Here is a 14985-nt window from a genome sequence, read left to right on the forward strand (position 1 = left end):
GGCCATACGCAGTCTGGGCGTATCTGAGAGACCGCCACCCTGCCTAAAACCTCAAAACAGCTTTACGCTCCACCACCTCCAACTGGCTGCAGATCCCTGGCCCCAGGGAAGCACGTTGGATCTCAACAAGGGCCAGGGCCTTCTTGGTCCTGGCCCCCACCTGACGGAACGAGCTCCCCGAAGAGATCAGGGCCCTGCCTGAACTTCCAGGATTCTGCAGGCCTTGCAAAAGGGAGCTCCTCCACCAGGCATTTTCTGGAATCCAACAGACCCAGAAACATCCGCTGTTCCTCTTCTCCTCAGACTGAGAAGTTGAACCTACCTAGGGATTGTCAATGTTATTGTTTTGTTGAAATGCTGTCCTAATTGGTATGTTACTTCATGATTGTTATCCGTTATACTGTCATAGATTCTGTAAATGTTCTACAATGTTTTATGTCACACCCTTGTAGAAACATGTGAAGGAGGTCATGGAACTTTTGATGCCTCTCTCTTTTCCCGAAAGGTGAAGTCCACCTTGGTTCACAGAGCAGGCCTGGCCGCTGCTTGCTGGTGGCTGCTTCCCACAATGCTCCAGGGACGTAAGAACAAAGAAACCAAGCATGGCATGCTGGAGCATACAGAAAGCCTCAGGGCTTTCTCCATCCTGTGCCATTGGAGCAGCATAAGGAATGGCTCCAGCTTTCAGGACCTTGAGAGGGAAGGAAGACCGTCCACGGTGCTCGTGGACGAAGGGAACCCGCCCATGTGGGCCTGCGGTGGGAGGGAGAGCCCAGGAATATCCAGAATCAAGGTTGTGAGCTCCGAACTGGGGAAGAAAAAGGAGAGGGGAAATGGGGGGTGGGTGGGTCTTTTCTTGAGCCAAGAGTCTGCACGAGAGGCGAACACAAAATAACATTCCCTCGGAATTCCTAGCACAAAAGAGCAATTGTGCTAACGGGCCAGAGAGAGAAGCCGGGGTGGGGAGAAACCGGAGTCATTGCCGATGGGAGGGATGCTTTAGGGCTGTCTCTTTGGGGGGGGGGGATGGGTGAGTTTTCCAAAAACGCATTGCCGTTGTCCTTTCTGCTCCGCTTTGGGCCCGCTTTGGACAAACCGAGGAGGAGAAGAGGGTGGCAGAGTTTGGCAGGCTTCTTTGAGCACTCTGAGATCTCTGCCCCCGTCTCCCGCCACCTGCATCCAGCTGCATCTTCCACCTGCACCATCCAGGCAGGGATCTGATTAGAGATCACAAAGGCGCCCGTGATACAGCGGCCGGGCAGGAGGACTTGGCGTGGGATAGAACGGGGCCGTGCGGAGCCTGTGTGGGTGCGTGAAGGGGTTGGGTTGATACATCAAAACTCTGCCGCCAGATGTTTGGAGGGCCAGGGTAGCCTTGCCCGTTTCCAGCCGTTAGTTGTTGCTATTTAGGTTAAGAAGAAGAAGAAGAGCAGCTTTGGGGTACCCTGTTTTCTCTCTGCCCGAAAGAGCCTCAAAGCGGCTTCCGATTGCCTTCCCTTCCTCTCCTGCGAGGCAGTGGGGGTTGAGAGAGCTCTGAGAGAACTGGGACTGGCACAAGGGTCGCCCAGCAGGCCTCGGGTGTCCCAAAGCGGTTTCCAATCGCCTTCCCTTCCTCTCCCCACAACAGACACCCTGTGAGGCAGGTGGGGCCGAGAGAGCTCTGAGAGAACTGGGAGTGGCCCAACGCCATCCAGTTGTCTGCATCTGGAGGAGGAGCGGGGAATCAAAGCCAGTTCTGCAGATTTGAGGCTGCCTCTCTTAACTGCTACACCCAGCTGGCTCTCAAGACTTGACCGTGGCATACAACGTCCATTGTCCGCTTGCTGTCTGTATTATCTTGCTTCCGACACGTGACCTTCTACTCTTCTGCATTGTTCGCCCTCCCCAGGGGAGGGGCGGGATATAAATTAAATAAATAAATAAAAACAACATGCCTAATTCTTCCTGCTTTTGTTTCAAATGTTTGCCGACCCAGTCGTCCTGCACTGTTTATCAGCTGCCTCATCTCCTTGACTGCATTGTCACAAAATCCCCAGCTGGAGTCTCAGGGAGAAAGGCCAGGACGAGGCCTGAAAACTGGGGATCAGGTATGCTACCTGCGGCTTCTTAGGGGAGGCTTACAAACCTAATAAATAAGGAAGTGGAGATGGATGCATTTTTCAGCCTTCGTTCGGGCCAGCACGGCTGTGGGGCTTTGGGGCTACAGCAGTCTGAAACCCGGATTTCCCCCCCCCCCCAAGGAAGCTCCCACTTCAGCCAAGGAACGTCAAGGGAAAAGGAGTGCTGGAGGCTGGAAATATCTCCGAGCCCCCGAAACCCAGCACGAGGCAGCCACAGGAAAACACGCTCCCCCCCACCCCCCGCCTGGCCTTTCCAGACCCTTCTCAGCTGCCAGATTTCAGAATGACAGCTTCGGTCCTGGCCAGTGGGGGTGGGATGGGGGTTGTTTTCCTTTGGGGAACTTAAAAAAAAAAAACACCAAAAAAACAGAAGACCCAAAGAACTTCCATCCCGTTTGTTTGGTCCCGTTCCAAAAATAAATAGGATTTAAAACCTCATTTGCCCATTTCCCCCCAATTTCGTTGAAGGAAACCTGGCCAGTCTTAGCCTGCAATCAACGTCAGGTGCTCGGACCCGTTCCAGAATTAACATTCCAGCCGATGCCCACATAGGGGAAGCCCTAGAGGGCAGGAGCAGAGCGGTCGGCTTGGGAAGAGACGGGCCTGCAGATACGGAGGGAGATGCACGAGGGATCCGCGTGCAGGAGGACCAGGCGTTCTAGGTACGCGCACAGGAGTCACAGAAACAGTTCTAGGATCAAATCGGATTCTTGCAGCCCAGAATCTTCATTCTGAAGAGGGAGATTTCCAGCCTCCCAAAGATATTCTCCAAAAGTCCACCCAAAACCTTACTGTTTTCCCCACTGCTTGCTCCCTCTGTCAACTTCTGCTTTGATTTTTTTTTTAAGCAGGTGGTTCCCTTCCTCCTGGCTCTGTGCTCCCTGCTCAGTTCTTGGTGAAACAACCGTTTCGCAGACCAGAAAATATTGTGTGTGTGTGTGAGTGTGTGCATTAAACCAATCTCCTCCTGATTTCAGCTCAAACTTACCGAGGGAAGTCCCGATGGAATGCTAGAGTCAGGAGTTCACCCTTTTGTTTCTCAAAAGCATGTTGAATGCTTACCTGCTGGTTCTTCTGTGCTGGTGACGACAGACGTTGGGTTGATGGCAGGAATCTCTGGAAAGAAAGGGCAAAGTTTCTTAAGGAAAAATACTACAGGGAATTTTCAGGAAAAATACTCAATATTTGGATGTTCTGCTCCCCTGCCCTTCGCCTGGTGGCAGGCAGGAAAAGCAAAGCAATGACCCCTGTGGAGTGCCATGCCATCTGCAAGGCATACACCCAGTCGGACTTTCTAGTGGCCGATGAATGACCACTGGTCGCTGCGAAGCAAGAAGACACATGGGGAGTGATGGAATGGCTTGGCCAAATTGGTGACCTGAGTAAGATGGTAAAGCTGAGAAGTTTAGTAAACAGAAGAATGGCGGACGAATTTCAGAAGCGCCAGCATCATTTTTTGGACTTTTGAATTGGCAGTGTCATAGTGTACCATACTAAGAGTTAAGGCGATGAAGGGTAAGCAAATATTGTACAGCTGTTTCTCGATGATTTGGGATTCCGGAGCAAGTATCCATGGATACCGTTCATTTCAAGATGGGGAAACTGAGTAGCATTTCTCCCTCATCTTTTTGTTGTAATGCCTCTGTTCCAACACTAGGTGCCGGTATAGCGCTGTTTGCAACAGCATCCAACGAAGCATAAACTATCGTTTATGATAGAGAACTATCAGCGATAGATTGACACCTAGTGAATTCCGAGAGTACAGCAGGAGAAAACAGGCACCCGCTAAGAATCGAGAATTTCTCCCAATCCCCTCTTCTTCAAACACCAATGACGACTTCTACAGTTCTGCGACCTTTGTATCTTTTCTTGCACAAATACAGGAAACTAAGAAATTAGAGCGACCCACAAAAAACTCTAAAATAACGGTGCAATGTATAGGAGGTGGCATTTTCAACCACTGGGATTCAGTACAAGCGGCCAAAGACCCATCTAGAATAACCACAGCTGGGCAAAGCTTGCGGCCTGGGAAGTTTCTTACTGCGGGGGGGGGGGGGGGAGAGGGAGCTGCGGCCCGGCGCCATGGCCTTCGCGGCCCGGCACCGGGTTGCGGCCCGCGGGTTGGGAACCACTGCTGTAGAGGTTAAAGCAGGCTTCTCAGCTCGGGTTTCATGATTGGATGGGAGTTAATTCATTTATTATATATGTATTTAAAAATGTGTTAAACATTTATTGGGTGATATGGTCATGTCAACTTTCCCTCCCCCAAATCTCCAGTGGGAAGGGGAGGGGCCTTGGGTGGGCGTGTCCACAGCTCTGCTTCCCAACCATCTTCTGCACCACTGCATCCCTTCTGGGGTTTCTCAAAGTCTGAAGACAATTCCAGGGGTTTCTCAATGGTCAAAAAGTTGAGAAAGTCTGAGTCATGCAGGACTAGAGTCAGGGAGGCCCACCTCCCAGGGCTGTTGTGCAGACAAAGGGGAAGGCAGGAGAATGATGCTTGCCATGCTCCGTGCAGGAAAAGCTGGATAACAAACGTGAGCCACATATAGAAGCTCCATAAGGGGATGGCATACGTCAGACGGTGTTCAACGGTTCCCTGCTGGGCTTTGGCCAAAGCCCAGCGTGAGCTTTTTAACCCACTTTGGAAGCCCTTTTCTGGGAGAGAAACCATAAAAAACAAGACGGGGAAAAAAGTCATGAAGGTGACTTTGGGAAGGGCAAACTGAGCTCAAAGAACTCCCCCACAGGGACGTGCCACTGAGTTTTCACACCTTTCCATTTTCATGTCCTGCTTTGCCCTTTCGGCCATGGTGGATATTTTGTCAAATTCAAAATTCAAAATTAAAGCGTTTCTTGCTCAAGTCCCTGGCTCCAGCGGAACTGCGTAGAAGCCCCGGAGAGCTAACCTTTCAAGTCTCGGAGAGCTGTGCGGGAGACCTACTGTTCCCGTTCAAGAAAATGTCAAAGGAGCAGCTGAAAACATGAGGCAAAAGAAAGCAACGGGGGATCATTTGGGTTGAGTTTTAAAATGCGTTACTTATTCATTACATTGAAAACCTGCCTTTCTGCCCACGGGGGACCCACACGGCGGATGCAGATTTCCCAAGAAGTCTCCCAGCCGGGCCTGACAACACACAGTATGTAACAGGGGGGCAGAAAGCCCCGAAGGGAAAGGAAAATGCCTCCCAAGAGCAAACCGTCCAACTGTTGCTTCCGCAGGCCACTGGCCCATCTGATCGGAGAAAGAAATGTCCTTCCTGACTTTGAAAAAGGGCAAGGAGAATCTGGATTAAAGGGCTAAAAAACCCTCCCTCCCACCAAGGGAATATCATCATCATCATCATCATCATCATCATCATCATCATCATCATCATCATCATCATCATCATCTTCTTCTTCTTCTTCTTCTTCTTCTTCTTCTTCTTCTTCTTCTTCTTCTTCTTCTTCTGTGTCTGCTACAGTTAAGGTGGCAGGACAGAAGTAGGGGGACAGAAGGAGCTGTTTCCACGAAGGGCTCAAGGGGGAATTGGGGCGAGGTGAATATGAACACCCCATTGTGCTCCCAGAGGAGCCGTGAAGTTTAGAGACGAATTTGAGAAATAAATCAGCTATTTTCCAACTTGAGGGGGAAATGTTTGCTGAGGTTACAGCGCCAGGTTCCGAAACCAGCTTCCTAAGGACGAAACTTCTCGTAAAAGCCTTCGTCTGCCAGCTGAGCTGCGACAGTCGTCCCCTTTGAGAAACGTCCCCGGCCAACAAGCATGCAAAGAATTTGAAAACACAGCAGCGTTACTCACTGATGCATGGGGCCACGGGCGAACGGCTCTGCTGGTAGCCCTTGGCGCAGCGGTTGCAGGTTAACCCCGTCACGCCGTCCTTGCAGGGGCAACTGCCCGGTGGTCTGGTTGCAGGTTTTTCCAGCTGCGCCAACTGGGTGGCAATCGCATGCTAAGGAGAGGGGGCAGGCAAGAGGGAGAGAAGTTAAAGGCTGCTGAACGCCCAGAGACACACACATTTCACGAGACGACATGCTGAGAGAGACACGGAGTTATGTGCATCCAAGACATAAACGTGAAACACATGTGAAAAAAGGCAACCCCAGCCCACCCTCCCACCCCACGCTTTCAAACATTCCAAATCTGGCCCCCAGAGCTGTGACACTGCAGGGCAGAACCACACATGACCTTGGCAAGCAGCTTGGGAATGTGTTTGCCATTGAAGGGCTTAATTTATTTGCTTAAAACGTTTACGGCCCACAGGGCTCTGGGAAAGGTGGGGGGGAGGGGCATTTCCAGGGGAGAACAGGCAGGTGGGCAGAGCGGATGGACCCTCCCCCACAGTCCCCTCTCCTTCAACCCCTCCCCCCCCCCATCCCTGACAGGTTTATAGAGTTGGCTGGAAAAAATTGGGAGAACCAGCTGGAGAGACGCAGCCCTCCCCCCTTCCTCCTCCCCGAATCACTTTGCTCTGTCCTATGGCTCTTCCTCCATCGTTAGCCCTGCAAGAAAAGCCTTGGCCCTAGACAGCAGAATTGGTCAGCCCAGACTGGCCTGGTCTCATCAGATCTCGGGCACCCTAGTTTAGGAGGGAGACCCCCAAGGGAACGCAGGGTGCTCTGCAGAAGCAGGTGAGGGCAAACGACGTCTATCCCTTCCCTTGAAAACCTTGAGGGGCAGGTAAAGTTGGCCAAAAAGCAGGATCTGATATTTTGTAGCAACAAACTTAAGGAGCGGCTCCAGCCTTTTCCAACCTTTCGACCGTAGAGGAGCCCCTGAAATATTATTCAGGATTCAAGGAGCTCCGGAACCGGGCCGGAAGTGATGCCGGCGGGCCACGCCTCCCTGCTACACCCGAGGAGGACTGGGGAGGTGGGCAAGAAAGGAGGTGGTTTGAGGCATGAGTCTAGCTCTGACCCCTTTCCCAGGTGTGAGAACCACGTGAGAACACACCCCCCCTGCCCCGGTCAATGGAATGAGCCGGTTCCCTTAGCGTATGGCTGAGTCCACTGAGGCAGGAGACAGGGGGAAGGCCAGGGAGCCCCAGGGAGCTCTCACACCCTGGTTGGGAATCCCTGAGGAGCACGGTTGAGTGGTCTACTGGACATTTTAATGGGGGAAGGGGGTCAAATCCCACTGCAAGCAAGAAACATTTGAGGGGGGGTAAGGGTCACAGCTCAGAGGCATAGGACATGTTTTTGTTGAAGTCCCCAGTTCAAGTCTCTGGCCTGTCCAAAAGGAGAAATCTCAACAGACCTTCTATGCCAGACGAAGCCTGTCAGAGTTTCAATGCCCAATATGTGGGCTATATCCGCATCCTTCTCTGCAGACCTTATGCATCCCCGGATCGCTCCATTGGGACGTATCTGACCGGCCGATGCACTCTGGCCGTGCTTTTCTTTTAAAACACAAAAACAGCCTTGGAATGGGAATTGCCCCCGAACTTCTCGGGTTAAGCTCCTGGAGAGCAGAACGTTTGAACCGGCATGCACGGCTGCCTTTGAGCATTAAACTCCGGACACCCAGAAAGAGCCCGAGGGCCAGCCCAGCTGCAGCTGCTCCGGGGAGCCGTCTGGCTCGGGTGGAAAACAGGGAGCATTTCTCCACTACCTTCAGCCACGGCCAATCGTGGGCCAGTGACGGGCCAGTGTGGGAGAGGAGAATATGTTGAGACTCATTAGTGGTAACTAATTGCAACCTTGAGAGGGAGGGGAAGGAGTGGGGCGGTGGGGAGGGGGGGGGAGAAATGGAACTGTGAAGGGTGGGTTCCAGCGGAGAATTTTTTCACTTTGGAAAAAATGTGTCGTAAAGCTGGTCTGGTTTCTGTCAAGGGGGAGAGGGGGCGAATTTATTTACAATGCTTTGCACATTTTTTTATTGTCGGTAAAGCAAACCATGTGTCTCTGGGGCCAGTTAAGGATTCTGGGCAGCCCTTTGGCCGAGGAGGATCGCTGGGTGCTCCCTCCCTCCCTCGGGCCATTCGAAATCACCCGTCCGATGCCATGGCTGTGAATTACACAGCAGCAGGGGGGAAGAAATATAAATACTCCAAGGTTGCATTTATTACACGAGCGTTTCTACTGGCCCTATAATAATAAAAATCTACAGTCCACAATTCCCAGGTGCTATTAAATAGAAGCGCGCTCAAGTGGAGGTCTTGTTGGGCCCCAAACAGACTCATGAAGCTGCTTTATGTCAAGTTAGCCCACAGAGCCAACAATGGCTCTACCTGGCAGCGTCTCTCTAGAGAAGGACTCTCTGCAGTACCTTTCCCCATGTATCCCGTACCTGGAGAGGAAGGGATGGAACATGGGGGACCACCATGGTGTAATGGTTAAGAGCGGCAGATGCCAATCTGGAGAACTAGGTTTGATCCCTCCGCGTGCAGCCAGCTGGGTGACCTTGGGCCTGTCACAGTTCTCTCAGAGCTCTCTCAGTCTCCCTATCCCTCACAGGTGTCTGTTGTGGGGAGAGGAAGCGTAGGCGATTGCAAGCCACTTTTGAGACTCCTTGGGGTAGAGAAAAGCAAAGTACATAAACAACTCTTCTGCTGCTGCTGCATGCATGGCATGTAACCTGCCATTCAAGCACACCCGGTGTTGCTTGCTCTGACTGGCAGCAGCACTCCAAGGTGTTTCCCAGCACCTGCTCTTTGAGATCTTTTAGCTGGAAGGCTTCGGCTGGGATCTTTTGTGTGGAAAACCCATGCCATGGCTTCTCCTTGTGGCTTCTTTCCACTGATTCATGCCCTGAAGACGAGAAAGGAGAAGCAGGATTTCCCTGCTCTAATGGGGGGTAAGGATAATTGTGGCCACCAAGCCTGTTGGGAGCTTGTGGCCAAGGCCTTCTGCCCGTCACTGCAGACCCACAGCCATGATTCCCCTGGAAATGAATCCTATAGCCAGCTAATTCCCAACCCTGAATTACAGGGCGCCAATTCTTTTGGCATTTGTGTCCCGCAGATGAAAGGAAGGAAAGATGCCGTTAAAGACCCACCAGCCAATTCTGGACCTGGGCCTGTTTGAAAGGCAGGGGGAGGTATCAGGATTTCCATCGGCGTAACAGTCAAACAGGACGCCCAAGCCAAACAAAAACACACACAGGCACACATCCACAAAAAGAGATGTTATCGTTCCCCCCGCCCTAATTTTCACCAGATGGGAACTCGCCCGTGCGCCCCGTCCCCGGCGCAACGGGCCCTCTCTGGCTTTGCGAGGAACGAGACGGCACACCGTCTAATGGGGAACAGATGCCGCGGGCCTTATCAGATTTTGGCCAGGATTGGAAGCGGACGTGTTTCTGATGAGGGTATTTTGGGGCTCAGCTGGGATAACACATGGCAGCGGGTGGCGGAGTCCTCGGAGGAGGCCGGGGCTTTCTTCGGTCACAACACGCTTTGATGCTGCGGATTTCGCGCCAGATTCCCGTCGCAAGTGGGAAAGACCGGGGAGTCCTAACGGGATTGTAGGGACCGTCCCGAGATCCCCGTGTTTCTTGGTCGAAGGACACCAACAGCCTCAAATTGGGAAGCAGCCTGACTTAAACCTGTTATCCCCAATTGTATGAGGAATCTTCAAACGCATCTCCTTGCTGACGCCGTGCATATTCCCCCACTCTTTCGTTGGGAGTTGGGTGTCCTGGGCGAGGCCGAGGATGCAGCCTGCTAGTCCCGATTCCGTCAGGTGTAAAGCCATCCTGCCTCGTGGCATTTCTTCTTCTCTCTTGTGGGACTCCAACTCCACCCTTCATCCACAAGCACGGCCTCCCAAGGGAAGAATCAGAATTACTGCTCTTGAGAAGGGTGCTTCGTTACAGGTGGTTCGAGAACATTTCGTGCAAATTTTTCACCTGTTTGGCCCAGACTTGGGTGGCTTCCGTAATTAGTTCTTGGGTGAGGAACAGACATTGTTAGTTTACTTTTTTTCGGCAGAAAATCTAGCAGAGGCTGTTATCAGCTGGTGGCATTTTCGGTATGGCCTTTCCATTCGCTACCAGCCCAGATCTGTGGCGATACGTTTCACTTAAAAAGTGGAGCCAGCAGTTCGACATCCAACAGATGTTTCTGAGGGTTGCTGTCCATTTACGCTTTCCTGATTGGTTGTAAAGTAGCTGCCATTTCATAGACTGGCTAATTATATCTTCTCCTGGGGTGCTGCTGCATTTTTGAATGAACCTTTGACTAGTCTTTGTCCCATCGGGCTGGGATGGAGCTTGGGTGTTCTTTTATGGTCATACTCGCACCATTATACAGCTACAATAATAAACTATTTAAATAATAATGAGCAACAAATTATCTGAAAGTGAAAAGCCTCTCCTGTTCTGGGTGTGAACTGGCCCTCTTGAGGAAGTGGAGAACTTCTGGCCACCAAAACAGACAAACGCTATGCTAACTAAACCAATGGTCTGAATGGGTATAGGACAGCTTCCCATGGTTAACAACTGACTTTGTGACCAACACATGCTTAGAGTGCAGCAGGCCCTATATAATAATCCAGGCTTTTCCAACCTTTTGGGCTTGGAGGAACCCTTGAAATATTTATCAGGCTTCGAGGAACCCCAGAAGTGGCGACAGGCCCCTTCGGAGAAGTGGGCCCGGAAGTAAGATGAAGGAGCCAGCCAATCAATCAATCGATCATTTATCGTTTCCGCTGTGGAGAAAGAGACTCAGCCTGTAGAGGAACTGGGGAAGGGGGCTGCAGTGGTGTCTAGTGATGTCAGCAGCCATCTGAACCTTTGGGAAAGGTCCCGAACCCTGGAGTTCCCTGAAACCCTGGTGGGGAATCTCTGTTCTAATCACTGGCATCGCCCATTAGAGGATGTCAACAGAGTCCCAGCAAGCGCAAGTCAAATGCAGCAGACAAAATGGACCAGTGGTCTGACTCGGTATCATGCCCACCTGTTGCTGGTCCAAACAAGGTTCCGGGTGAGAGGGGGATCGGACGGAAAGGGCACCGGAAGGATCCCCCGCCGGCCCACCCCGATAGCCAGAGCTTGCCCTGGATTCACTGGGACGAAAGTGGTTGCCCCCTTGCTGTCCTTACGACAGCTTCTGGGCGTGCCCCCGCCTGCCAGATCGGCAGCTGCTCGAAGGGAGCGTTCGGTTACCAGCCCCGAGCTTAAATCACGGCGTTTGCCTTGCCAAGCGGCCTGTTCTTGCACCTCCGACGGTGGATATTTTTGCTTCTAAGAGCTTAGCTGCTGCTGCTCTGCCAGCTTTCTCTGGATCCTGTGCACATTTTATGGCTTTGCTTAAATGACGGGGATTAATACCGCGACGTGCCTCCCTGGGCTTTTCCCCCGTTGCAACCGTTCAATTAACCCCCGTCGGCATGCTTGCCCTGCGTTTTCCATGTGCCCGGCTTTTCCATATTATCGAGTTCAGCTCATGCTTTCGCCGTTGGCAGAGGGATCACGCAAGGTATTAAGCCTGTCAGCTTTAATCGGGCCTTCCCCTCCCCGATATCCTTGGGATGCTGCCCGGGCGTTCAGCGGGATGCTCCGGGTCTGTGATTAGAGAGAGCGCTTGCAGCAAAGAATTTTTGGACCTGTCTTCGGAGGATATTGCGCTCCTGGCTGGGGCACAGAAAATGCATTAGGGATGCAACTTGGAAAGCTATTAATGAACTCGGGGAAAAAAAACCAACAGCCCAAAAAGCACCCAACCCTTTGGCTTCCTTGCCCTCGAAAGAGAGTTGCCCCTGTTTTTGTGCACGGGTCAATGCCGTTCAATGCACGTAGACCGAGGACGCCGTCTGTGGAAGCAAGCAGTGTGGGAGCAGGTGGGAACAAGATCCACAGCCCAGCACGCTCTTCCCACCACTCTCCTCCCCGCTCTGAGACTCCAAAGGCACTGAGCAAGGGGCTACCCTTTGGTGGCATCTAGGAGCACCACAGAATTGGTAGGGGGAGACGACACACTATGCCAGTGGTCCTCAACCTTCCGAATGCCGCGACCCTTTAATCCAGTTCCTCCTGTTGTGGAGACCCCCAACCGTAAAACGATGCAAGGGTTCTGTCACAGAAATTAAACCGAAACTGACCCATGGCGTGATCCATTGTTCACGATTGGATATAAATTGGTTTTTTTCCAGGGTTTCTCAGTTCAGTTCTTCTCCTTGTCCGACCATGCCAATTTCGCTCTTTTCCGCTGCTCCAGACAGACGGACGCTCTGTCTCGATCTACCCCACAACGCTGTTGTGTGGATGGCGCACAACCCACCTGGCCAAGCCGCTTGCCCTGCTGTGACCCCTGTGAAAGGGTTGTTCGACCCCCAAAGGGGTACCGACCCCCAGGTTGAGAACCACTACCCAATGCATTTCTCGGATCGGCCTCTCCTTCTTGTGCAGGAGCCGAACTGCCCCCCACTCCCGAACATGAAGCTTGCGGCATAGACACCCATCGAAGCTGTATCGCCTCCCAGCAGAGACGCTGTCCTAATGCTCTGCAATTACTATCTTGGGAGGACTCAGAGCGGGACTTGCCCTGACAGTCTTTGCGCGCCTGCCTCAGCTCCCCAGATTAGAGACCTGAAGCCAGGAACTCGTTCAGTAGAGGAGGGAAGGGATGCGCTCCCTTGGGTGATAGAGAGGGCTGAAAGCCTGCCAGAATTCGGATGGGGAGCGAGTGGATGGGTGGGTACACCCCGTCTCCCCTCCTCCTTCTCCTCCGGTCGTCTCGGCTTTGAATATTCCTGCACAGACAGCCCGGCTGAGTTTCCCACACACGTACACCTTTGAGCGGCTTGTGCGTACATGTGTGGCATGGGATAAGCCGGGATCTCTTGAAGGAAGACTCCCAAATCCCGAGCAAAGAACATAAGCTCGGTAACAAGAGCTTTTGTTTCCACCCTGACTGGCTTCAAGGGTGCCGGGGGGGGGGGGGTGAGCAGCGCCGTCGAGGAGCGCCGCTGAGCACTCGGGTCAGGAAGTCTGTTGGCTTCGCCCACACCCAGTCTGGGCCGCAGCTGGAGTCTAGCGGACGCGGCTTCTCACGGTGGCGTCCCTGACGCGGGCGGCAAAACCTCCCACTCTGCCAGGGCCTTTGGACGGCAGACAGACGAGCGGCGTTTCCAACTGGTGTCAGTGGCCGACCGAAGGCAGCGGGTCACATCCGCGCTGAAGGATGCTTGGAGACTGGCTGCCAGGTTCAATTCCAGATGCTGCCATCGGTCTCAATAAGGGGCTGGGACTGGAGGACCTTAAAGACAGCCTGAGCTCCGTGGTCATCATCCAAGGCCACGCTTGATGTCCTCTGGGGGGACAGGTCAGGAGAAACACGGCCTTTTCGGTTGTGGCACCTCAGATCTGGAATACCCGGACCCCCGTCACCAAGTTTCATTACATTTCGGCACTATGAAACTAATAGCAAACTATTTTTGTTTAAGTTGTGTTTTTTACCCTGTTGTTTCTATGTTTTTCTTATTTTCCTGCAAAGGTATTCTTAGTCCCGTACCAATGCTCTAATCCTCAGACACTTGCATTTGTAGCTGCTTTTGGTTTCGATAGGCCGATTGGGCTCAACTCTGGTTTCAGCTGCCGTGTGACCCATGCAAAATGAGCAGAGAGCTTGGAGCTAGCCTCACATTCATTCGTTCATTTGTTCATTCATTTGTTCATTCATTCGTTCGTACATACGTTCGTTCGTTCATTCATTCATTGGATTTATAACTCGCCACTCTCAAAAATCTAGAGCCACGGTGGCTGACAGACACCATTCCCTTCCTCTCACCACCACCGACAACCTGTGAGGTAGGTGGGGCTGGGAAAGCTCTACGAGAACTGCTTTGAGAGAACGGCTCTACAAGAACCACAACTAGCCCACGGCAACCCAGCTAGCTTCATGTGGAGGAGCGGGGAAGCAAACCCGCCTCTCCAGATGAGAATCCATCGCCCTTTAACCGTAACACTATGCTGGTAAGAGTGAGATGTCATAACACCCACCCTCCAACCAGGCACTTTCTCCAGGGGAAGGGCCATCTTTGCCATCTGCAGGTTGGCTGTAATGCTGGGAGAACGCCAGGCCCCACACCGGTGACCTCCCTGATTCACAGTCCCCTTCCTGTTGACCTCCTGCCGTTTGGCCACGGTGGGATTCCCCATCCCAGAATCCTCCACAGCCTGCAACGGACTCTCTCAGATCGCCTGGCCAGGAAGGCCATGCGGCCCCCAAGGCAAGAGGGGCAGAGGCTACCCGGGGTGAATGGGACGCCCAAAGCTGGTCCCCCACTCCCCGCCAGGATCCAGGGAATCCGTGGGCTCAAAGGGAAGGCAGGAAGGGCAGATCAAGGAGGGATCTCCACTGGCAAGCGTCAAAACCACGAAAAGCTTGACTGGGCGGGGAGCGCACACCCAAGGGGGAGGAGGGAAAGAGGCGGCAAGCGGAGATCAAATTCCTTCCCAGCCTCCAGAGGAAATGACTCAGGGTTTTGGTTTTTTGCCTTCCTTGACAAACCGCAAGCTGACAAGTTCGCTGCCTGCCCTGCCACTTTGGTGCTGGGCTGCAAGAGGCAGGGTGTGTTTTTTGACTCCCGGCCCGCTCGGCAGGAAACCGGGTGGGCCCACCGAAGATTCGGTTCAGGGCCGCAGATTCGGTGGCAGTGCAGCTAATGCCTGCGGATGCTAGAAAGCCCCTTGGCGGATACATCCGCTAAGGCAGGGGTGGCCACGTGGTGGCTCTCCGGATGTCCACGGACTACAATCCCCATGAGCCCTTGCCACTGGCAGCCACCACCAGAACATTGGCAACTCTACCTACAGACTAGAGCCTAGTCTGCGTACAATAGATAATGCACTTTCAATGCGCTTTCGCGGCTGGATTTTCCTGTGCGGAACAGGAAAATCTACTTCTAAAGTGCATTGAAAGTGCA

The 14985-nt window shown here is 52.8% G+C and overlaps 1 protein-coding gene across 1 annotated transcript in view; it reads right to left on the reverse strand.

Moving 5' to 3' along the window:
* The window catches only part of NTN3 (netrin 3), a 71846-nt gene that overhangs the window by 17478 nt on the left and 39383 nt on the right, over positions 1–14985 (reverse strand). Inside the window, 3 exon segments of the mRNA XM_077316188.1 lie at positions 3183–3236; positions 5921–6011; positions 6013–6071. Coding sequence (XP_077172303.1) covers positions 3183–3236; positions 5921–6011; positions 6013–6071 — 204 coding nt within the window.

This window comes from Paroedura picta, chromosome 17 (assembly GCF_049243985.1).
Source record: "Paroedura picta isolate Pp20150507F chromosome 17, Ppicta_v3.0, whole genome shotgun sequence".
NCBI lineage: Eukaryota > Metazoa > Chordata > Lepidosauria > Squamata > Gekkonidae > Paroedura > Paroedura picta.